This window comes from Rana temporaria, chromosome 4 (assembly GCF_905171775.1).
Source record: "Rana temporaria chromosome 4, aRanTem1.1, whole genome shotgun sequence".
Lineage (NCBI taxonomy): Eukaryota > Metazoa > Chordata > Amphibia > Anura > Ranidae > Rana > Rana temporaria.
In genome coordinates this window covers 163,107,295-163,133,166 of record NC_053492.1, presented here as the reverse complement: position 1 = coordinate 163,133,166, position 25,872 = coordinate 163,107,295, and the positions used below count along the sequence as shown (strand labels likewise).

Below are 25,872 nucleotides of genomic sequence, written 5' to 3'. Positions count from 1 at the left end.
TTTTCCATGTCTTCTGCTCCTAATAACTAGGCAAGATTGAAATCAGTGGCCACATTTTGAAGGATGCTGAGTAGCCTAAATACCATAAAAAGACATAGACATAGACTGTGGGCCAGATTCACATAGATCAGCGGATCTTTAGATCCGCTCGATCTACCTGATTTAAGATCTGCTCCCGCAAGTTTGGGAGGCAAGTGGGTAATTCACAAACCACTTACCTCCAAACTTGCGGCGGCGGATCACAAATCCCCCGGCGGAATTCAAATTCCGCAGCTAGGGGGAGTGTACTATTTAAATCAGGCGCGTTCCCGCGCCGATTTAAATGCACATGCGCCGTCCGCGAAATTTCCCGGCGTGCATTGCTCCCACTGACGTCGCTAGGACGTCGGTGGTTTCTACGCTTACGTAAACAACGTCCGTCCGTATTCGAGAACGACTTACGCAAACGACGTAAAAAAATTCAAATTCGACGCGGGAACGCTGGCTATACTTAACATTGGCTGCGCCTCATAGAAGCAGGGGTAAGTATACGCCGGGAAAGCCGCTACGGAAACAACAGAAGAACACTGCGTTGGGTCCGCGTACATTCGTGAATTTGCGTATCTCGCTGATTTACATATTATTCAACGTAAATCAGCGGGAACGCCCCCGGCGCCATTTTCAAATTGAAAATAAGATCCGACAGTGTAACACAGTGTAACACTGTCGGATCTTAGCCATATCTATGCGTAACTGATTCTATGAATCAGACGCATAGATAGGACCAATGTAAGTCAGAGATACGACGGTGTATCTGGAGATACACCGTCGTATCTCTTTGTGAATTTGGCCCAAGATATTCTGCAATGTTGCATGGCTTCTTGTGAGATTTGGACTACTTGGTATTCCCTGCAATTTTGCGGGCTGGTTAGTGATGTCATCCCTTGGACTAGGGAAAGGTAAATATATTATCTAATCCTTTCTCCCTATAGTTTTTTTTTATCATTTTACATTTAATGCTGCATCTTAGCAGGGAGAGGGGAAACACGCTAGAAAGCTTGAGTTATGCTTTAAGAGTCTACATTATCATAACCTACAAAAGCTGAAAAAATATATATATGCACACAGTATATGTGTGTGTGTGTGTGTGTATATATATATATATATATATATATATATATATATATATATATATATATATTCCTGAATCTGTAACATTTATCTTTTTACTATAAGATTTGACACTACAGGAAACACCTGCTCTAACATACCGAACTATTGGAGGAATTTTAGACTTTTATGTATTTTTGGGTCCCAAACCAGAAGATGTTGTCCAACAATACACAGCAGTAAGTAGCCTTTCATTTTGACCAGAATAGTTGAGTAAATATAAATAAACTTCTATACAGTAATTTTATTTTATTTTTTTTCTTAGCTTGTTGGACGCCCAGTAATGCCATCCTACTGGGCTCTTGGATTCCAGCTGTGTCGTTATGGATACAAAAATGATTCAGAAATTGCTGATATATATGAAAATATGAAACGGGCAAATATTCCCTATGTGAGTGAAGAACGTACGCATTAGCAAGCAGTCTGACCTGTTTTTCTGTTTTTACAAAAACATTTAAGTTTTAGTCCACCGAAAATCAATAATTAGTTTTTTGGTCAATGCTGAAGAGTTAGACAACCGTAAGAGCAAGACCGTAAGCTTCAGTTTGTCTGGCTCTAATAACAAAATTACACATACTATCTAACTAGATAATACCAAGTGCCCAAAAATATAGAAAAATATTTGAAGCTCTGCTGAAACCTACAAGGGAATCCATCTGTGTTAAATCTGGGATAGTCCAAAAGATTTAAATGTAATCTTACCCAGTGTGACTAAAAATATATGAGGTGTTCACATGCTATCACTAACTGTTACAAAATCTTATGGTTTATACATTTTACAGCAATTATAAGTCTAACTATTCCTGTAAAATATTGAACTTACTTTTAAGGAGAATATAAAAGAATAATAGGAACACTCATAACTCTAAAATTGATAGAAGAAAGTCAGTAACTGAGGCAGGAAACAGGAAGTTAGCAGATAACTGCCCACTGACATCTACCTATAAATGAAACATCACATCTGGGTGCAATGCCCCCACACAATATATTCAGTATTCTCTACCTAAAATATATCTTACAAGTGCTATCAATTTTGCATTTATTGAAATATATTGTCCTGGTGCTTGAGCTTTCAAGCAGCACTACCTCATATGTTCCATAAAGCATATTCTATAGAGGTAATATGGTTGTTATGTGGTAGCCATTTTGTGTGCAATTTTTTTTTTTTGACAGTTAACTTTAAATCACATTTAACCAAAATCTGCATATTCTAGATTTCTAGCAAAACCTTACATTAGTAGATGATACAATTTATTTTCCCTAATCTGGATAGTAATAATAAACTCCTCAATTCATGGTTTATTATAGACTTAAAGGATCACTAAAGGATTTTTTTTTTAGCTAAATAGCTTCCTTTACCTTACTGCAGTCCTGATTTCATGTCCTTATTGTTCGTTTTTGCTTTGAAGTAGCTGTAATTCTGCTATGATCTCCACACTTCCTGCTTCTCTGGCTCCTTATGAAAAATCTCATGGCAGCTTTTCACTGTGGTCCAAGCTGTGTGTCTAAAACTCCTCAGAACCAATCAGATTCATTTTAAAAATAAAACACTGCCCTGGATTTGTTTGTTTTTGTTCTGTGGGTCTCTTTACTTCACAGAAACATGAAACCAGTTTAAAAACGAAAGTGAAACTGCAGGTACATTATATTATTGAATTTAATCTATTTTTAATCATTTTTAAAAGGAATCAGTTAACTTTTATGTCTCTATACCCTGTAAACAGTAATTTCAGCAAAACATTTTTTTCCTTTAGTGACCCTTTAAGTTGTTATCCTAATATAATGCAGACAATCAAATACTACAAGTGCATGGCTGTTAAACAGGAGTGTTTTCTGAAAGCAGTGGGCCTGTGTGCAAGATTAAAAGTTGAGTTCTCCTGCCAGAGAAAAAGAAAGTGCAGAAGAAAAATTGGTTGTGATTTTAAAGGGACGCAAAGTGCAAGGGTTCAGCAGTAAATGATGCAAAGGTTCAGCAGTAAGTGATGCACAGTTCAGAGGTCAGCTGTAAGTGATCCAGAGGTCAGCAGTAAGTGATCCAGAGGTCAGCAGTAAGTGACACATAGTTCAGAGGTCAGCAGTAGGTGACGCTGAGTTTGGAGGTCAGGAGTAAGTGATGCAACGTTCGGAGGTCAAGAATAAGTGACACAAAGTTCAGAGGTCAGGAGAAAGTGATGAAGAGTTCAGAGGTCAGGAGTAAGTCACGCAGAGTTCAGAGGTGAGTGATACAGACTTCGGAGGTCAGAAAACAGAGTAAGTGAGGCAGAGTTCAGGGGTCAGTATTAAGTGGTAAGGAGTTCAGAAGTTAGTAGTAAGTGACTCTGAATCCCACACTACAGACACACAGCCCTTCCCTGCACAGCTTACCACCTGGACCCATGGCATTCCTTCTTTCCCCAGGTCCGGTAACGAGGGCTAGCAGGAGGACTATAATTAACCTTAGCAGTGGTCAATCACAGTCATCCTCCCCCTGGAAAACAGGGACCCTCCCTCCAGCATTAGATTGGCACTCAATCTCCTCCCCATACAGAGACGCTGATGGATATTTGCTGCGGCTGCAAATTCCCCAAAGTGGAAAGGCATTTTGGTGTGCAATATGTGAGGGCACAGTGAGGTTACCTTTATGCCTTGCACACATTGCACCCATGGAGGATATGCCAGTGCTTCAATTTCCTCCTCTGCTCCTTGTTATGCTCAGACCGGCATGCACTACTCTAATCTCTTTTCCTATGTGACTTTGGTCATTTAAAAGCCAGTGCAGATTTTATATATTGTTTAAATATGAATTAAAGAGTCTCATGGTCTTCAGTATGCACAGGGTGTTCTATTTTCTTTTCAATTTGTTTTCTTGCAATTTATAGAATCCACACAGGGGGGAAAGCTTAATTAGTGAATTGAGCAACTACCTATAGGAAACTGCATATTGTTCTGATATAGGATCTAGGATCTCTAGATTTTGTCTTTTCTAGCTCAAGCTAACACATTATTAATAATATTAATATTCATGATTGATAAAAAAAAGAGACAGTAGAGTTGCAATGCAATTCAAGACAATAGGGTTTAGTAGGACAAGCACTTTCAATCTAAAGAGAATGTCAAATGATACATAACTGTGTGGGGAGGATTTATTCAACATTTACAATTTCCTGCCTAAGGGGTGGATTCACACCTATGCACTACAGTCCATTTTCACTACAGTCCATTTACCATGGTTTCCTATGGAACCCATTCTGTAGTGAAAATCTGCAAAATGCAAAAAGCACCAAAAATGCATAGGTGTGAATCCAGCATTAAGGAATGTGTTTTCAAGGATAGCCTAAAGGCAGACAGAGTAGCAGTTAGCCATACAGATTGAAGTAGGTAGTTCCAGAGAAGGGAAGAGGTTTAGGAGAAGTACTGGAGGTGAGCATAAGATGAGTTTACAGGAAAACTAGAGAGCAAGCGGTCTTGGGAGAAGTTAAGAAAACTGTTTGGATGATATTTTGAGATGAGGTAAAATTCTCAGAAGGCAGGGTTGTGGAAGGCTTTGTATGTCATTCTTAACAGTTTGAATATTATACATTTATCAGAATAACCTCCTAGTTTAGATATATAAATAAATATGTTTTAATAGTTAATTTGCTTGTCAAAAAACGATTTGATTAAATTATTTTTTTTATAAATTATATATCATAATACCTGTTAATTCTTAATCTGAAGTGTTTTTATATTTGAAATAAAGTTATATCTTAGAAAGTGCATTTGTGTTTGACTCTACAGGATGTACAATATGCTGACATAGACTACATGGAGAGACAAATGGACTTTACACTTGGTGCCAACTTCTCAGGGCTGCCAGCCCTGGTTGACCGAATAAGAGCAGAAGGAATGAAATTTATTATTCTCTTGGTGAGTGATGTGCTTGTGAACTGAAATTGAGATAGTTGAGGATTAAAACAATAAAATAATATAAAAATTGTGGATGCACGTGTTTTTCTATTTATTGTTTAAACCCAGGCTTAAAAATTTACAATTACCAAATTAATAAAAGACTCAAGAATATTATTGTAAGAAAAACTTGAACAATTGAAAATGAATGATATTAATAATAATAGAAGCACAGTTACAGACGCGAAACTAGTCGAGCAGGCTACTTGTATTTTGAAAAGCAGAAAGGACACCTTCTGAGTTGGCTATTGTTACCCATCATTAACTACTGTTAGGATTTGACCTATTCAGGTTACCACATATGCTACTGTATTGGGTTAATTGCCAGACTCAGAACTTTACAATCGTATCACCTACCCTGATTTAAGGGCATTGCAGGCAGTGACACATCAATTTATCCCTTTCCTCATACACTGCTCATCCCTGCCCTCCCAGTGTAATGACTATACCCCTAGTATATTTGCTACATCGAGAAATCACCTAAGGATGGTCCTGGATGTATTTCAACACAACATCACTGGTGAGTAGATGGCAGTGTTTTGCAGGATTTCCCTCAACTGTTGGTTATATCCCGTAAAACTGGTAACCAACTTTACCTTGTTGAAGTACTACAGGGTTTAGTTTTAAAGATAAGCATATTCCAGGACTGACTCTTCACTCTTTGATATGATCTTTTTAGCAATGTTATGCTGTCCCTCGCACCATAAGCCTCTCCATCAGAGTTTTTGCCTCCCTTTGAAAATCTTTTTCACCTTCTTTGGAACCGCAGGTATTGACTGTATGGTATGCTCTGTATCAGGGGAAAAGGATGTGCACAATGTGTGTGTAAAACAATGTTGCCATCTGTCTCTTTTCTATAAAGATTGGTAACCAAAGGTTCATCCCTCTGTACTAGGATTTTAACATCAAATAACAATATTTTCCTTACTAGCAGGCATGGAGAATTTGAGATTCAGATCATTACACCTAAGGAGTTACATAAATTCAAAAAGATCCAAGTTCAAGTCCAAATCATTAGAATATTGTATATGTACTTGTGCCAACACATGCCACATATACGTATATGCCAAATTGTCCAAGAACAGTCTTCTCTCCCATCCCCCCTCAGGTACAGGTTAGAAATGGGGCACAGCACACCCCCATTGTCGCTCCCTGCACTTGGAGGCAATAGACATCTCAAAACACAAAGATGTTACATGCCAAGATGTGTCTAAGAAAATCAAAAGCAAAATCATTAAAAGGCCTACTAGGTTGGTACATTTCCCATAAAAACTATGTTAACCCTATGATTATGTAGATCATGCTGATCGCACAATCAGGATCATAGAAATTCAGAGCAATTATATTCCCTCTGCAGTGTTGACAGGGTCAACATGATTTTCTGTTTTTTGGACTTAAAGAACAGATACAACTAAATATTTTCTAAAGTATATTTAACAGACTAAAAATATAATACAAGACATTCATTTTAGGGTATGCATTTACTCTAAATTACAGTAGTACTCCAGACAGATATAAAAGACACAAATAAATGCAGTTCTGTATTCAGTAATACAACTTTACATTTATTATTTAAACACTACATTCACCTTAAAAAAATCTGTGCAGTCAAGGGGTCTTAGTAGTATAAACAACATTGCCCAGTTTAGTAGGCCAATATCTCTGTTTTCTATACCTGGACTAAAAAGTACCATCCAGACAGATCTGCTCCATCCGGCATAGAAGCACCTTGACCACTGAGTGCACCCCCAGCATACTGTAGCAGGAACGAGTGCTGTTCTTTGTTCACAAACTAATGTGTGTGCAGTGTACTCTCCTTCCCCCTCTTGCATCACTGCAGCGACAGAAGGAGAAAGGGAGCACTTTATATGCACCAGTTTGTGGACAAGAGAACAGATTCTCAATGGTCAAGGAGTCCCAGCTTCTATTAGAGGACAGAGCAAATCTGTCAGGATTGTAGTTCTTTATTAAGCTTTGAGAAGCAGAGGTGGCCTGCAGATATGTTGTATAAGCTAAGCTCCGTTTTACTAGACAATGTCTTTCACACTACTGGGCACCTTGACTGCACAGTTTTTGCTTTAAGTGATTAAGTGAATTTAGCCTTTCAAATCAAATATAAGTATCAGAATTTGACCTGAGATCCAACACAGTCCTTGTACAGCAGAGCTCAGAATGGGAGAGGAAGAAGTGACATAAGGTTCCAGTCAGTTGTGCTGTAGTGCAAGGAACATGCTGATTGGAAGAGAGAGCCAAGTGACAGAGAGATAACTCGTCAGTCTGCTGCTTCTCTTTTCACTGTCAAGTCATGCAGTAAGGGTGAGGAGGAGACTTTGGAGAATTTCAAAACTGTAACAGAGAAAATTCAGGCTTTTTGCCCTGTCAGACAGGGCTGGAATGTGTGCAGGGCTGTATACATCTCAGAACTGGATGGACAGAAATGCAAATCCTTGAGCAGGTATGACAGCCCTCTTATATGTATTTCAGCTGTGTTTTTAGTTGTTTGCCTGGAGTTCAGTTGTGACCCATAGAATATTGGCAGCGGCTATGTTTGTCCTTAGATGTAAAAATGTGTCCAGATTAAGCATATTAAATAACATTTCATTCTTTTGAATTCACTTTACATTTTTTTTCTTTATGGATCATTTATAGGACCCTGCCATTTCAGGAAATGAAACCAAACCCTATCCAGCTTTTACCAGAGGTGTTCAAGATGATGTGTTCATCAAATGGCCAAATAGCAATGATATAGTATGGGGAAAGGTATTTATGAATATGTCAAGTGGGAAGAAGCTCATGTAATATTATGTAATATTTCTGTGAGCTTGATTTGATTGCTATACTAAGTCATATTTTATTTGCTTTAAGGTCTGGCCAGATATACCTGATGTCTATGTTGATTTGTCTTTGGACTGGGACACACAAGTCAGGGTAATAAACCATTAATTTTCTGTAAATTTATTAGGCTTTATAGTTTTTTTGAAGTCCTTATATATTTTGTAAAAGGAACTGAGGGCCGAATCCACAGCCAGCGGGTGTAACTTAAATATTTGGATTTAAGTTACACCGCTGGAAATTTTCTACCTAAGTGCCCGATCCACAAAGCACTTACCTAGAAATTTTCTGCGGTCTAACTTAAATCCGGCCGGCGCAAGGCGTTCCTAATTTAATGGGGCCAGTCCCAAAAAGACAGCGACGCCGGATAGAAGGGTCTACTTTTACAAGGCCTAAACAGTTTAGGCCTTGTAAAAGCAGCCCTAATATTGCGACGGCAAACTAATACTTACGGAGAAAAAACGAAGCGTAAAAGCTTTGTGGATCTCCGTAAGTGCTAATTTGCATACCCGAAGCGGCATTCCGACGAGAAATGCCCCCAGCGGCGGCTGTGGTATTGCATCCTAAGATCCGATAGTGTAAGTCCCTTACACATGTCGGATCTTCTCCCTATCTATGTGAAACTGATTCTGTGGATCAGTTCCATAGATAGAAACAGGGATACGACGGCGTATCAGTAGATACGCCGGTGTATCCCTTTTGTGGATTACCCCCTTAGTTTGTATACATTATAATATGTACATAAAAAGTTAATAAATACCTGAGTAGACCATTTCCTTCCACCTGGTTTTGACTCTTCCCTCCTTGAGCCCTGATTCTCAGCTTTGCATCGAAGCTGTGTGAATTGTGACCATGAACCTGTCTGCACTGATGACCTCTCCTCTCTTCTTTCCTTTTTTCTTCTTCTTTTCTTCTTTCTCACTGTTTCTTTAGTATGATCCTAGGCTAGGGGTTTTCCTCTGCGTATATCATATGACTTTCATTCCTGGCTAACCTGTTGGTATTATATCTAAAGATTCATGGACCACCAGTATATTATGTGTGGTTTTGGAGGCTTTGAGCCTCTGTTCTTTTTTCTAACTAGGAGCAATTGTTCGATCATCACTTTTCATTACCTTGTTGGTTCATATGACCTATTGTTATGACTTTTGTACACAAATTATGTGTATCGCCAAAATTTTCGCAAGTGTTTTTAGTGCTATTGTTGTTAGGTGAGTTGCATGTCACCTGTGCAGGAGGTGAAAGTTAACCGAAAGGCTCCAAACTGTCCAATAATAACTGAGAGCTACCACGCCCTATTAAAAAAACCAAATGCTGCATGTGAATATTTCGGCACAAGCACCAGCACTTTATTGTTGATTGTTTCTTTTATATTTTGATCTTTTAAACAGCATTTGGTTTTTGCTGTTTTTCTGCATGGACACTGATGCGATTTCTTAGCATCACTTATGTGTGTTGTTTTAGTTGTGCTACTTTATATAGCAGTTCATGCTTCAATTTAATATCACTGGGCACTTTGTAGTTGTGATTGGATGCCATTTGTATTACCAATATCAGCGAGTATTTCTTCTTTGATGTTCACATATCAGTTATAGCAACTGTCTTTTCTCTAATTCATTTACCCTATCACACAGCGCAGCACTACTTATTTACCTTTACATATTCTTGTCTGTAAGTTATGAGTGTAAAAAAATCTGAAAGTCAATAGTCAGTGGGCCAGATTCTCTAAGATTTAGCGTTGGCGTAGTGTAAGCCATTTACACCACGCCACCGCAACTTACTGTAGCAAGTGCCGTATTCCCCAAACACTTGCTCCCTAATTTGCGGCGGCGTAGTGTAAATAGCCCAGCATATGGCCGCGTAATTCAAAGGGGGTGGCCTGTATTCAAATTAAGCGCGCCCCCGCACCGATCGAACTGCGCATGCGTCAGGCGGAAAAAGAGCCCAGTGCGCATGCTCCAGCTCACGACGGAAAACATCAATGACGCCGACGTGAGCGTCATTGACGTAAAGTCGTATTCGCGGACGACTTAGTAAAACGACGTAACCGACGGAAAAAGACGACGCTGACCCGACGCCATACTTAACATGGCATACGGCGGACTGGCATAAGGTTACCCCTCATATAGCAGGGGTAACCTTACGCTTACAGAAACGACGTAAACGACGAATACGCAACGCAAATTCGTTCGGGAATCGGCGTATCAGGCTCATTTGCATAGTCAAATGAGAACTGAACGTAAACGCCACCTAGCGGCCTGCGGCGAATTACATCTAAGATCCGACGGTGTAAGTGACTTACACCTGTCGGATCTTGGCCGTATCTATGCGAAAATGATTCTAGGAAGATACGAGGAGATACGACGGTGTTTCCTGAGATACACCGTCGTAACTCTTTTGAGAATCTGGCCCAGTGAGTGTAAAAAAATCAGAAAGTCAGTGTGAACAATCTGGTTCATGAAAAGTTGATTGACAGAGCTGAACCTGCTAAATTTTGATCCATCTATGGTCAGCTTGAGAGGGGTGGTAGAAAACATATCCTGTACACTCCTAATGACCTGCTGGCATTCTTGAAAGCCTATACGTTACATACTGTGAAACTTAAAGCATTTGTAACCCTAAAAATTTATTGGCGTATAACATGCACAGGCGTATAACACGCACCCTAATTTTAAGAGGGAAGTTTCAGGAAAAAAACCTTCCACAGCCCCCTGCGTATAACACGCAGGCATAGTTTACCCTCTATTTTCAGGGTAAAAAAGTGAGTGTTATACGCCAATAAATACAGTAATTCGATCCTGTTACTTTAAAGCTTGTTATACAGCACAGTGATTGTGCTGTGTAATTAGCCCCCCTGTATCACCTGAAATACCTAGCTGATCCTGCCTGGTGCTGCCCTACCCTCTGTAAACTGACCACGGTTTATCATGGTTGCTAAGCCCTGACACCATGTTTATTTAACGTGCCTCCATCATCCGCAGCTCTCCTCTGTCCTCTCTCCCCCATCCTCTCCCCCCTCCCCTCCTTGCTTGTCAGCTAGTGACAGTGTCTGCCCCCTCCTCCTGCTGCTGAAACTATAGTGTAAACTACATGCAATTCCCTAATGTTAGAAAGAGTCCCATGCTGCAGTGTTTGCTTTGTAAAAAAATATATCCATTTCTACCTGAATTTACATCACCACTTGGCATTGACGTGACTCCCCGCTGCTCCCGTCCTCCCCGACTGGCATCTTGGCTCGCTCCTCCCCTCCTACCTCCCTCCCGACTGATGTCAGCGGGGGATTCTTGGCCCCTCTCGCTCTAGCTGTCAGATTGGGAGAGGTAGCAGCGGGGAGTCATGTGAGTGCCAAGCCGCGCTGTGAATTTAGGTAGAAATGGGCATATTTTTTACAAAGTGTATACACTGCAGCATAGGACTCTTTCCAACAGAGGGGATTGCATGTAATTTACTAAGTGGCTTAACAACCACTTTAAACCCTGGCTAGATCTGGTTCCCCATATTTGGCCTCCAATTTCTCTTCCGACTTCATGGCAATTAACATTAATATTGGGATGTTGCTTGAGATGGTGCAACAGGTATCTTTATTGTTTAACTGACTTACTCCATAGTTCATACTGTATGTTCAGACTGGTGGATTACTTTGCTTTTTGTTATGGCACCCCCACCTATCTTATTAAGTGAGTCAAATTGGCCCCTCTAAAGCTTGAAACCTGAACTCAGTTCTTTGCTGGTTTGATTGCCTGCACTCAGACCCTGTCCACACAAACTGCATTTGCACGGACAGATGCTGCCAATAGAACATGTCTCTGCTTTTGCATCTCCCTAAACGGGAGATGCATACTTCCATTTACTGAACCTTCATAAGTCTTGCTTACATTCCTGCTCTCACATATCTTCCTAACTACCTAAATTCCACACAATCTTTGGGGGCTTTGGCCAGTCTAAAGGCTCATACACACGATCGGACTTCCATCTGACTTTTCCGTGGATTTTTGTCCGAAGGGACGTTGGCCGTGAACTTGGTCTGCATACACACGGCAGAACTTTTTCAGCCAACATTCGCCAAATCACGTGGTTTTTCAGCTCTTTACTGCCACCCTTTGGGCAACTTCTGCTATTGTTGGCTGATGTTTAGCATTGGTTCGGAGCATGCGTTTTTGTACTTTGGACTTTTGTCCGATGGATGTACACACGATTGGATGATCCTCCATCGGACATTTGTTGTCAGAAAGTTTGAGAGCATGCACATGGAACAATTGTCCTTTGAAAAGCCGACAACAATTGTCCGATGGAGCATACAGACGGTCGGATTGCCAGATTAAACATGTCCGTCGGACCGTTTGTCGAAAAGTCTGATCGTGTGTATGGGCCTTTAGACTTGCTGAGTCTCCTATCGGTACCAAATGGTTATCCAAAGAGACCCCCTTCATTTTATATAGCTTTTATACTACTTACTTGGGAATTACTCCATTAACCTATTATCTTTTTCTTTAAGCTGCTTCGTATATTTAAACTTTGTTTATCTTTCTGTGATTACTGCTTTCCATGATCTCCTCATAGTCCTTCTGCTATCTCTCCCTGACCCCTGTTCCTTCCTAGTACCCTGTCCAGCCCACCTTCGACCCCTTTTCTTCCCCTCCTTTAAAGTGACTGTAAAGCTTGGCTTTTTTTTATCAACAAAAATCTTTAATAAGCAATTAGAAACATAGTTTCCAGAATTAACAGTGCGTCAAAAATAAAGACTGGTATGTATGTATGTATGTTAACAGAAGTTAACAGAAGTACAATTAATACAACCATAGAGCAGAGCTTCCACCGAGGGCCCCACAAATATGCTGCAGCTTAAATCTACATACAGAGATACACATCTCATTCACCTTCCACTAAGTTCCACATACAGTTTAAAATAAACACAGAAAAAGTGGGTGTCAGCCTAGCAATCTATCCGTTATCAAGTCTAAAGCCTCGTACACACGACCGAGAAACTCGACGGGCGAAACACATCGTTTTGCTCGTCGAGTTCCTTGTTAGGCTGCCGAGGATCTCGGCGAGCCAAATTTCCCCATTCCCTTCGAGGAAAAAGAAGACATGCTCTCTTTTTGGCTCGACGAAATCCTCGACAGTTTCCTCGTCGAAAAGTGTACACACGACTGGTTTCCTCTGCAAAAAAAAACAGCAAGTTTCTTGCTGGTTTTTGCCAAGAAACTTGGTCGTGTGTACGAGGCCTCAGCGAGGCCTGGTTTGGCCTTTTTATTTTTAATCAAAATAACAAACATGTTATACTTACCTGCTCTGTGCAATGGTTTTGCAAAGAGAAGCCCCGATCCACCTCTTCTGGGGTCCTCTGCCGGTGCTCTTGGCTCCACCCCACACCAAGTGCCCCAAAGCAAGCCAATTGCAATGGGGGCAACTGTGCATGCTTGTTCCTGAGAATCGCTCTATGTGTCTTATGGACAGGGCTTAGCCCCGTCTCAGCTCCTTATTACTGACTGCTTGACTCCTATTGCTGTATCTGAGCAAATGAGGAATGTGAGAGCTGAGAGAGCCTCTGCTCTCATGGACATAGCTGAATCAAAATCGGCTCAGTTAATTATTTAGGGGGACTGCAAGTGAAGCTGCGTGTAGAAGGTTTTTACCTTACTGTTCAGAAAAACCTTCTACCTTTACTACCACTTTAAGCCAAACTTCCTTCTCCAAATGCTTCAAACTGTAAATTTGTAGGAGAGTCAACAACAACAACCTTTTTACATTTTTTTGAGACAGAAAGTTTGGTGATATCAAAGGCTTTTCTTTTTTCTCATAGCTTTATAGAGCTTATGCTGCATTCCCTGACTTCTTCCTTAACCGAACTGTGAATTGGTGGCACCGTGAACTTGAAGAATATCGAAGGGACTATATTAGGTTTGACGGACTGTGGATTGTAAGTAAAACTGATAGTGACACCTTTTTCATCAAATTATTTGTAATAATATTATACTCAGCTAGTTCTATAAAAAATACTTGTACAATTAAAATACACACCCACACCTAAATATCTAATGTACTGGTTACAAATATATGTAAAGCTTTACATTTCACTTCAAATTTAGAACTATCTTTAGCACTAATAGGAAAATAAATCTTCTGATACATTCTTGAAACTTTTTTTATTTTTCTTCATAATAACACTATTATATTAAGCACTTTCTTTTGCGATTTCTGCAAAAAAACATAGATATCAACAATCTCTGGGCTTTAAACAAGTTTTAGCCCATATAATATATAAACATGGCATGTGATACTCATATCTATTGCATGGTATGTAAACATCACATGATGTTTGGACAGTTACTGTACTATGTTATCAAACATAGTATACTTTAGGTTTACTGGGCCTTTAACTGGAATTAGTGGTAGCAGTACTTAGATATGGTGTGTGTCTGTGAAGCTTGGTAATAAAGAAGTCACCATATTGAGCTTTCTATATCATAAATCATAACGCCCCCACAGTTGTATAATTTCCTATAATTAGCACTATGTTCCAAGGGAGTATGAGAGTGAGAGTGAAGATGTACTGTAATTCTCAGATGAAAACATTCTCTGAAAACATCTAAATTAGAAGAAACTAACGAAGGAAAATGCTATTACAGAAATAACAAAAAACCTTATTGTTTCTGCAAATTATTCTTAATAGTTTATGTGCATCAGTCAGAGCTTTTATGATTAAAAAGCTATTAGCATCCTGTGGTACAGATAGGCAGCATTCACAGAAGAAGAAAGTAATACAGAGAATTATAATCAACATTGTACAAACTTTGTTTAATTACTCATTTCTTTGTTATAATTTGTATCTGACATTTTGACACTGCCTACTTATAACTTAAACATACATAGGTAGATTCACAAAGAGTTAGGCCGGCTTATCTACAGATAAGCCGACCTAACTCTGAATCTAAGCCGACCTATGTTTAAGTGTATTCTCAAACAGAGATACACTTAAACATATCTAAGATAGGACAGCTTGCGCCGTCCTATCTTAGATTGCAATGTTTTGGCTGACCGCTTGATGACGCTTCCATTGCGGCCGGCGTAGATTATGTAAATGAGGGGATACGACGATTCACGAACGTACGCCAGGCCTACACCGTCGCTTTATGTAGTTTCCGTAAGGGATAGGCCGCCTAAAGTTATTCCACCTATGAGGTGGAATAACAATGTTAAGTATGGCCGCCGTTCCCTAAGCGAGGTTCGAATTTTTTACGTCGTTTGCGCAAGTTGTCCGCGAATTCGGGATTTACGTCGTTTACGTACACGTCGAAATCAATAGGCCCGTATGGCCTACTTAGCCGCAATGCACACTGAGAAATGTAGTCGCCCGCCACATGCGCAGTGTCAAAAAACTTCAAAAAACGTGAGGTCAAGCCTCATTTCCATACAACACGCCCCCTCCAAGTCATTTGAATTAGGCGCCCTTATGCCCGCTCGTTTTAGGCTACACCGCCGTAGATTAGCAGGTAAGTGGTTTGTGAATCACTACTAGCCTAACTAATTTACGGCGGTGTAGCCTAAAAAGGCTAGGCTAGGCCGTCCTAAATTTAGGACAATGTACGTGAATCTACCTAACAGTATGAACAGTAAACCACATAGTGGAAGTGGGAGGAAAAGTCTAACAGTGAGTGCACATACAGTACAGAGGTAGGAGATAGATCTGTAATAAATCTAGAAGTAGAGATTGAAATGAAAATGAACGCTATATAGAGGTGTATATTCATTGTTGTATTGTCTTGTTAGATGTTTTATGTTGTTGAGTTATTTTATTTTTATTTTTTTTACCCTGATAGAATAGATAACTATTACAATGTTGGATTGTATTAAGAATTCTGTATTTTATATCATAGAATGCAAATGGAAAGTTTTCTTTTTTTTCCCCTCTGTTATTATCGCTGTTCTTATTAAGTCTTTAAAAACCTTTTCTAAGTATGGTAGGTAAAAAGCAATAACAAAACCAAAATAAAAATGATTTGATTAAAAAAAAAAGTATACAATTACCCTGGATATCAGCAAACCACATTTGAAAAATCACATATGATGTGTAGCACATGTCCCATCACACCAGATCTATACTGAGAATAATGCGAGTTGTTCTGTGATTTCACCACAATATTAATATTTTATCACAAGGTTATGCTACCACATAACATTTTCAACTGAGTTTACCCTGCTAGTGCTTAAAAAAAATGGTAAGGAGAGAAATATCTAGGCTACCAAAGATAACCTTTACCTCTTAAAATGTTAGTTGCCCAAATACATTCTATGAGCAAAACTGAAGCCCTGTACACACGGGACAGAATCTCGTCAGGAAAAAAATGTTGTTTTTCCTGACGAGATTCCTAGCAAGAATCTCTTGTTGGTCAAGTGTACAGACACACCATTCAAAAGAACCACCGTTCTTTTTAATGGCATGAACGCGGTGACGTCATCGACAACGACAAGCATGTGCTCGTCACATTCTATGCTGTCGCCGCCATCTTGCTTCACCCTACCTATACTTTGGAAGTTACCGCGCATGCGTCAAAGTCATTTCAAGAATGCGCGGGTTTCCACGGAGAGGTAAGTATACACACGCTCGGGTTTCTCGGCAGGAAAACACTGCTGAGAATCTCACAACGAGAAAATAGAGACAGGTTCTCTATTTTTCTCATCTAGATTCTGGGCAGTTTTCTTGACGAGAAACCTCAAAGCCTCATGCACACGCTCGAAAGTTCTGCCAGCAGTTTTCTTGCTGGTTCTTGCCGAGAAAACGGTGCGTGTGTACGAGGCTTGACACCTGACCCTTACACATATTTACATGGCCAACGCATTTATATTAATGGATACTGTACTAGTCAGTTTCCAGTAAAGGGTTTTGGTAATGCTGCCAAAGCCATTTTCTGCTCCAGTGTGATTGTATCCCTGTGCACAAAAGCAGGTCCAAAAAGATTAAAATATGTCAAGTGTTTTGTGGAGAAACACAAGTGGCTAACCTCAAGCTTACCAAACACCTTTGGGATACATTGGCACACCATCCTTGAATCAGGTCTCCTTATCCAACATGGCCACAAATTCCTATAAATCCCAAATCTCTAAATCTTGTGCAAAGCCTGCCAAGAATAGTGGAGGTTGTTATAGATGCAAAGTTGGTGGTGGTAGTAGTGTGGGGGTGGAAAGCAAAACTTTGTTAATACATATGGTTAATTGTTCACATAATTTTGTCCCTATAGTGTTTTAGGCTGTGTATCACTGACTTAGACCTAGCATGCTTACCCAGATCTTGATTAGTAAGTTATGACGTTGAGGAAATAAAAGCCGTAGAAAGCCAAAGAACCAGCATAATCATAAAGGAGGTCAGCAACGTCAGCCCCTGAATTATTTTTTTGAGTGCTTTTTAAAGCTTACATGTAACCAAATGGGGGATATTTGGTGTCAAGAAAAAATGCTACATGCTTAGGTGAACTGATTATGTGTTTAAAAAAATGCATAACCTGAGATGTTAAATAAAGTCTGAGGCCTCGTACACACGACCGAGTTTCTCGGCAAAAACCCGCAAGAACCTTGCTGGGAGATATTTTTTTGCCGAGGGAGACGGTCGTGTGTACATTTTCGTCAAGGAAACTGTCGAGAACCTCGACGAACCAAAAAGAGAGCAAGTTTTCTCGACGGGAGTCTGATTTGGCTCGTCGAGGATCTCGACGGGCTGGTTTTCAACGAGAAACTCGGACGTCTGTATGCTAAGAAACCCGCGCTTGCTCAGATTAAAGTATGAGACGGGAGTAAAAGTAGCATTTGTAATAGAGATAACACATTTTTAAAGCTGTAACAGACTGAAAAGTGCAAATCGTCTCTTACCAAACTTTTATTTAAGACACAAGCACATGAAATTAGCAAAAGCAGCCCCAAGAGTTTAGCCAGTGGAATCGAACTTCCCCTGCCGTTGTATGTGTTGTATGTCACCGCGTTTGAGAACGAGGAGATTTTGGCTTGACTTTGTGTACGCAAAGCAAGCTTGTCGAGTTCCTAGACAAGCCTAACAAGGAACTCGACGAGGAACTCGATGTGTTTCGCCCGTCGAGTTTCTCGGTCCTGTGTACGAGGCCTCAGAATATTTATATTCACATTTTCAATGTTTTAAAGCAGTTAAAAAGAATCTACAAAAACTTAAAAAAATAAAAAATCTTTATGTGCTACTTCTCTCCTCCATCTATGCTATTATGTGCTGTGACTGTTAAAATTAAACTACTTATAGTTACAGCAGAAACAGGTAAAAGTTAGTCTTCAGAATTCCAATAATTCCCTCAAAAGATCAGACACTTGATTTAGCAGGGCACACAGGGAAGTGAATAATTGAAAAAGTCTTAGGTCCTGTGACAATCAGCAGCACAGCATGCTTCTGAGCAGCTTCAGTGACCTTATTAGTTTCTAGCAAGAAATTAGCCTTTCAGCATGAGTCCCATGTTGATGGTTTATAAGCATTAGACTCGTCCATGTGCTCTAGAGAAGTCATGCTGGTAACAGTGCAGTCACTAAGAATTTAGGATTTTTTACCAACTGAAGGTAAATTGTATTGTGACTGTAAGCATTACAGAAAAAATTGCAGGATGAGTGTAACCCAAAAATAAATAATTTGAAAAGAGCTAAAATAATACATTAGTGCCACTTTGTTATAAATTTGAAAAAAAAAAACTGTCACTGAGACACTGACACAAATGGAATTTGGTTGGTACACTGGAATGTGGAGTTCTATGGACATTGACAATTTGATTTAAAGAACCACTTACAAATGTTAACAAGAGTTCCCATTTGTAATGCCTTTGGAGCTCAGCAGAAAAAATAAATGTTTAACCACTTCCTGTACCGTAGGACGTCATATGACGTCCTGGACTTCAGTGGGCTGCGCACCATAAGAACGATCATAGCGGCTTGATCGCTCTTATAGGCCCCTCCCGCCGCCATCCGGTGCTTCTCCGGGCTCTCCCGTGCCATCGGAGGCCCAGAGAATGAATCAGCCACCGCCAAATGAAGAGCATAGCGCCTGAAAGCATGAGATCAGTGAATTTTTTTCCCAATCTCATGCTTTCCAGCCTGGAGGAGAGATGTGGGGTCTTATTGACCCTGCATCCCTCTATAAAGGGGACCTGTCACACAATATTCCTATTACAAGGGATGTTTACATGGCGGGAAATTTAGGGACGGCGCATGCGCAGTTCATTTGGCGCGGGGACGCGCTTCATTTAAATGAAACACGCTCCCTAATCGCCGATTTGAATTCCGCGCCGTTACGCCGCTTGAGATACACTACGCCGACGTAACTTACGGTGCAAATTCTTTGGGGATTCGAACCAGCAAAAAGTAAGTTACAGCGGCGTAGCGTATCTCACATAAGCTGCGCCAATGTATTTGTATGTGGATCTACCCCATATTCTTTGTGCTACTGATTATCCCTATGCTAATGTATATGATATGGCATATACTATTACCTGATATACAGCTTTATCATTACCTTATGCCTAATTTCTAGATATATGAATATGTCAGTATGGTCACCATAGCTCCATACAAGGAGGTAAAAAAATGTTTTAAATTTAGCTTGAAAAAGACTTTTGGGGAGACCCTTATCTCAGATTGCAAATAAGTTATCCAGCATAGCAACAGCATTTGAAGTGTAATTATGCAAATACATGTATGTGTGCTTGGGGCGAATCAGCTTGCGGGAAAAAAAACCTGTCAAGTTAATCAGTCTTTGTTATTATTCCTTTTTTTGTGTAGGATATGAATGAGCCTGCTAGTTTTGTTCACGGATCTGTCAATGGTTGTGGAAATGTCGCCTTAAACAGACCTCCATATATGCCAAGTAGGAACAATATCTGATTTACTTTTTTTTTATTTTATTTGACTCTTGCAATATAGTGTGTGCATCTTAGTTACAGTTTTAAACACATGTTTGTTTCATGTCTAAAGGTAAACTTTTTTGGAATCAAGTCCAGCAGTTCAATTTGCTAGGATGTAGGTGCCACTTCTAGGTGTTTGGGTGCCACTAAACAAAATGGCAACAGCAGTATAGGCCACCTGCTGTATTACTAACAGCCTATATTACAATCAGTTGTAGGTCGGTACAACTCCATTTTTGTAGGCACTGGGCCCTTGTCAACCACTGGCACCAACAAAGAGGTGCTTGGGTTAGGTATGTTGCTAGACCACATACCTTTGTTCCCAGTAGAAAAAAAGAAATCACCAGTTCATACCAGTTAATAAACAATATTAGCTAGATTCACATAGAGTTAGGCCGGCATATCAGTAGATACGCCGACCTAACTCGGAATCTGCGCTGACCTAAGTTTAAGTGTATTGTCAAACAGAGATACACTTAAACCTATCTAAGATACGACGGCTTGCGCCATCCTATCTTAGGGTGCAATATTTAGGCTGACCACTAGGTGGCGCTTCCATTGCGGTCGGCGTAGAATATGTAAATCACTAGATACGCCTATTCACGAACGTACGCCTGGCCGACGCAGTACAGATACGCCGTTTACGTAACGCATTATCAGGCCTAAAGATATTCCATCAAATAGTTGGAATAGTAATGTTAAAGTATGGCCGCCGTTCCCGCGTCGAAATTCGAAAATTTTACGTCGTTTGCGTAAGTCGTCCGTGAATAGGGATTTACGTCATTTACGTCCACGTCAAAATCAATAGGACCATGCGGCGTACTTAGCCGCAATGCACACTGGGATATGTAGGTGGACGGCGCATGCGCCGTTCCAAAAAAACGTCAATCACGTCAGGTCAAGCCCCATAAACATAAAACACGCCCCCTCAGCTAAATTTGAATTAGGCGCCATTACGCCCGCCCGATTTACGCTACGCCGCCGTAACTTAGCAGGCAAGTACTTTGTAAATCATGTAATTGCCTCGCTAAATTACGGCGGCGTAGCGTAAATGCCATACGCTACGCCGCTGCAACTATGCGCTCGCCATCCTGAATCTAGCTATATGTGTTTTTCTGTCTAGTATCCTTAGATCCCCTTAAGGGGCTAAATTTAGGGTGCAGAGCTTCCATATCGTTAAGCTTCATCTTACAGCCCTAGCATTACTTAAAGGGGTTGTAAAGGTACAGTTTTCTTTCCTAAATAGCTTCCTTTACCTTAGTGCAGTCCTCCTTCACTTACCTCATCCTTCGATTTTGATTTTAAATGTCTTTATTTCTTCTGAGAATTCCTCACTTCCTGTTCTTCTGTCTGTAACTCCACACAGTAATGCAAAGCTTTCTACCTGGTGTGGAGTGTCATGCTCGCCCCCTCCCCTAGACTACGGGGGAGTCAGGACTCCCACTAACGTCCTGACTCTCCTGTAGTCCAAAGGAAGGGGGCGAGCACAACACTCCACACCAGGGAGAAAGCCTCGCATTACGGTGTTGAGTTACAGACAGAAGAACAGGAAGTGAGGATTTATCCGAAGAAATAAGGACATTTAAAAGCAAAATCGAAGGATGAGGTAAGTGAAGGAGGACGGCTCTACGGTAAAGGAAGCTATTTAGGAAAAAAAAAATTGTACCTTTACAACCCCTTTAAGCCCCAAGGTGTAATTTATGGAGAATCTAGACAATCAGGACAACCCCTTTAATATCACAGATTCCTAGAGACAACATTCTAGAGGTTGGGGCTGGGGTTGGGGTCGGGATTGATTTACTAAAAGTGAAGAGGCAAAATCTGGTGCAGCTCTGCATAGAAATCAAGGTTATTTTAACAAGCTGAAGTTAAATGCTAATAGGCTACCATGCACAGCTGAACCAGAGGTTGCAATCTCCAGTTTTATTAAATCAACTCCATTATGTCAGTTTTTGTTATTATTATTTTATTTTATTTTTTCTATAGAGACATGTTAACTGTAATATAATGTAAAATATTCAAAGTCTCAAAGCAAAAAAATATGCAACCCTTCTTAAAGTGGACCATCATTTCCACTTAAGATCTCCCTAGCAGTAACATGGCTCCAGGTATTCATTTTTTGTATGTGATTGCTTTACCAACCCAACAATTCATTAATTAATGTTAAAAATAAATGACATCAAACAAGGTTTATGAAAAAAGCAATGTCTGAACCTCCTTTTACTTTTTAGATTTGGAATCATCACATATGGGCTTAGAACACAAGACCATATGCATGGAAAGTAGACAGTACCTTCCTAATGGAGATCCAGTTAACCACTATGATGTCCACAATTTATATGGATGGTCACACTCCAAACCAACTTTTGAGTGAGTCCTTAATAATGCAAACAACAATATGCAACCTTTTTAACCATAGTGACCATACAATTTTTGTCGTACTGAATTGATTTAAAGCACTACATGTAATGCTCACTGTTTACCATTGCCTCCACTCTTTTAGTTTGGCTGAAACACTAGACAAAATAGGTATACACTAGACCTGTAAGGGAATAAAAATATACACTCTCCGGCCACTTTATTAGGTACACCTATTCAATTGCTTGGTAACACAAATTGCTAACAGCCAATTACATAGCAGCAACTCAATGCATTTAGGCATCTACACGTGGTCAAGGCAACTTGCTGAAGTTCAAACCAAACATCAGAATAGGGAAAGAAAGGACATTTAAGTGACTTTGAACATGGCATGTTTGTTGGTGCCAGATGGGCTGGTCTGATTATTTCAAAAACTGCTGATCTATTGGGATTTCACACACAACCATAAATAGGAATAACAGAGAATGATCCGAAAAATAGAAAATATCCACTGAGAGGCATTTGTGTGCCTTGTTGATGTCAGAGGTCAGAAGAGAATGGGCAGACTGGTTTGAGATATAGAAAGGCAACAGTAACTCAAATAACCACTTGTTACAACCAAAGTATACGCAATACCATTTCTGAATGCACAACACATTGATACCTTGAAGCAGATGAGCTACAGCAGCAAAAGACCACACCGGGTGCCACTCCTGTCAGCTAAGAACAGGAAACTGAGGCTACAATTCGCACAGGCTCACCAACATTGGACAATAGAAGACTGAAAAAACATTGCCAGGTCTGATGAGTCTTAATTTCAGCTGAAACCATAGGCGTGTGCACGGGGTGTGCCAAGTGTGCCTGGGCACACCCTAATCATACCATGCACAGCTGACTCTTGAGTCTGTGTCCCAACATTGCAACCACCCGCATCTGTGGTGTGTAGTGCTTTAGGATCCCCTGTCTTCGCCTAATGCCTATGAGACCCATGTAGCACAGAACCAAGTATTTTGGAGCTCCTCGGCTCTGTGTTACATGGGTCTGGTAGGCAGAGCTGTCCAGGAAAAGCAACATGCACTATGTTCTTCTAATAGAGCGGTGCAGGTGTAGCAGCAGCTGCACCACTGGAAAGCATTTATAAAGAGGTGAGAGCCGTGTATGGAAGGTGGAGTTTAAATTATTTTTTATTGTTTTCACATAAAATAGAAAAACTTTACATACTTTCTTTAAAGACATTTTTAAAATCACCAATCATTATAAAATTCTTCATACATATAACATTAACATATACAGACTACATATTACAACACTACAAAAAACATTTGTGCGGATACAGGGCTAGGTCCAACCTTACGATACTGCCTCTATAATGATGTCCTTTAAACTAGGGGCACATTCCCCCCCCCCCAATGAGCCCCACAAAAAAAGGGGGTGAAAAAGTGAAAAAATTGAAAAAAATTGAAAAAAATAAAAAAAGAGGGAGCAGGGACAAAGGTTTTTTTTCCAATTACTTCCATATAATCTGTACCTGCTCCCCCCCTGCACCCAACCTATTCCTTTATATATATATATATATATATATATATATATATATATATATATATATATATATATATATATATATATATATACACAAAGGTGTCTCTTGTCTTCAGACCAGGCCCTCCAGGCCCTAGGGAGATTATCCCTTTTATAATATAGCCCGTCCCTATCCCCGTGTCCATATATGTGTCATTTACTTTTTAAGGAAGTGAGATGGTGGACCTTCTGTCCTCCCTATCACTTCATATTATGTGAGAAAAAAAAAGGGGGGGGGGAGAAAGAAGATCCCTTTCTAGGTACCAGCCTGCAAACTTTCTTCTCTCCCCATAATCTTCAGATATATCTGGGACTGCTTAAAGTATGTCCATTTCCCCCAGATTTCTTGGAATTTTATTTCTGCCTCTTCTTGATAGCTTATTAACTCCTCCATTACTCTTATTTTATCTACCTCTCTAAGCCATTCTTTTATCCTTGGCGGGTCCTTAATTCTCCATTTTCTCGGGATTAATGCTTTTGCTGCATTTAAAAGAAATGGGGTGAGGGATGCTCTATATTCTTTCCTCTGACCTTCCATGGCGTGAAATAAACATTTCCAGGGATCCAGTCCTATCTCCTTCCCTTCTATCTGTTTTATTAGGCCTAGTACCTCCACCCAATATGTTTGAATGAATCTACATTGCCACCAGATATGAGCATGATTTCCTTCTTCCCCACATTCCCTCCAACACAGGGACGATGTATCACAATTTATTTTATGCATTTTAGTGGGGACATAGTACCATTTGGTCAATAGTTTATAGTTCATTTCTTTCACCTTTGTATCCTTTGAGGTGGAGTGTACATAGTCCATGACCTTCTTCTTCAACCTCTCTGGAACTTTTTGTTTTAGTTCAATCTCCCATTTTTCCAGAGGATGTATTGACCCCTCCTCATTAGAGGATATCAGCAACCTGTATATTTTAGAAATCATCCCTTTTCCATTTATCCCTCCCTGGTCTATCAATCTCTCCCAAGGTTTTTATCTTTCAACACCTCGCAACGGCTTTGGAAGGGATTCAGTGAAATGTTGGAGCTGCATATATCTCCAACTATCCCACTGCGATATTCCATATTTCTCTCGTAATTCTTCTAATTGGCATAGCCTATTCCCCTTTAAAACATCTATCCGAGTGAGTCCACTTTAGGTACAGTCTATTATTTTTCCCCGGTGGGAAATAATCATTTCCCATTAAGGGCATCAATGGGCTATTATATTGCCCTTTCGTATCCTTCATTACTTTATCCCATATCTTTAGTGTTTCTATTGTAATTGGGGCAGATCCCTTAGGAAGATATCTATATTTTTTCGGGATCCAAATAATCTGACCTAACTCCATTTTACTCATATTCTCTTCTAGGGATACCCATTTCTTATGTGATGTATTATGAACCCAGTCTATAACTCTTTTTATTACTGCTGCTTCATAATATTTTTGGGGGTCTGGAAGTAGTACCCCCCCATTTTCTCTTGATCTACTCATTACTTTATATGAGATACGACTTCCTCTCCCCTTCCAGACACATTTTTGTATTAGACTTCTCAAGGTTCTAAAATATGCCCCGGGGATACAGATTGGCAGGCTCTGGAAGATATACAAAAATTTCGGAAGTGTCATCATTTTAATTACATTTATCCTTCCTAGCCATGACAATCTGTATGCCTGGTATCCCTTCAGATCCTGTTTGATTTTGTTCAGTAGGGGAATATAATTATCTTGATATAATTCCGTTGTTATTACTGATAAGTAGACTCCTAGATATTTCAGTCCCCTTTCTCTCCACACAAAGGGAAAAAGTGCTTTTAATTCTCTTTTATCTTTTAGGGGTGTGTCTATATTTATATATTTTTATTTTTATTTTATTTATATATTTTTTTATCTCTGTTTTTTCCATATTTGGAAGGTGGAGGGTGGGTATAACCAGATCTAGGAAACAGAACCCCCCCCCCCCCTCCACCCTGGGATTGCTGTGCCCAGCTGCTGAACTCTTTCTCCAAGGGCCAGGACTAAGAGGGTGCAGTGAATAGAGTCAGGGATGCGCTGGGAGCTCCAGCAGCTCAATTCACCCTCTAGCTGTGGCTAGTGGGGTTCATAGATGAGCTGTGGATGATGGGGTTCATAAGTGA

General features: G+C 40.1%; 1 protein-coding gene across 3 annotated transcripts in view; it reads left to right on the top strand.

Moving 5' to 3' along the window:
* The window catches only part of SI (sucrase-isomaltase), a 318,808-nt gene that overhangs the window by 143,296 nt on the left and 149,640 nt on the right, over positions 1 to 25,872 (top strand). For all 3 annotated transcript variants that reach the window (XM_040349295.1, XM_040349296.1, XM_040349297.1), the window contains exons 29-36: positions 1,216 to 1,328; positions 1,415 to 1,540; positions 4,906 to 5,034; positions 7,723 to 7,833; positions 7,939 to 8,001; positions 13,709 to 13,825; positions 19,687 to 19,771; positions 22,040 to 22,178. In XM_040349295.1, coding sequence (XP_040205229.1) covers positions 1,216 to 1,328; positions 1,415 to 1,540; positions 4,906 to 5,034; positions 7,723 to 7,833; positions 7,939 to 8,001; positions 13,709 to 13,825; positions 19,687 to 19,771; positions 22,040 to 22,178 — 883 coding nt within the window. The remainder of the gene's footprint in view (positions 1 to 1,215; positions 1,329 to 1,414; positions 1,541 to 4,905; positions 5,035 to 7,722; positions 7,834 to 7,938; positions 8,002 to 13,708; positions 13,826 to 19,686; positions 19,772 to 22,039; positions 22,179 to 25,872) is intronic.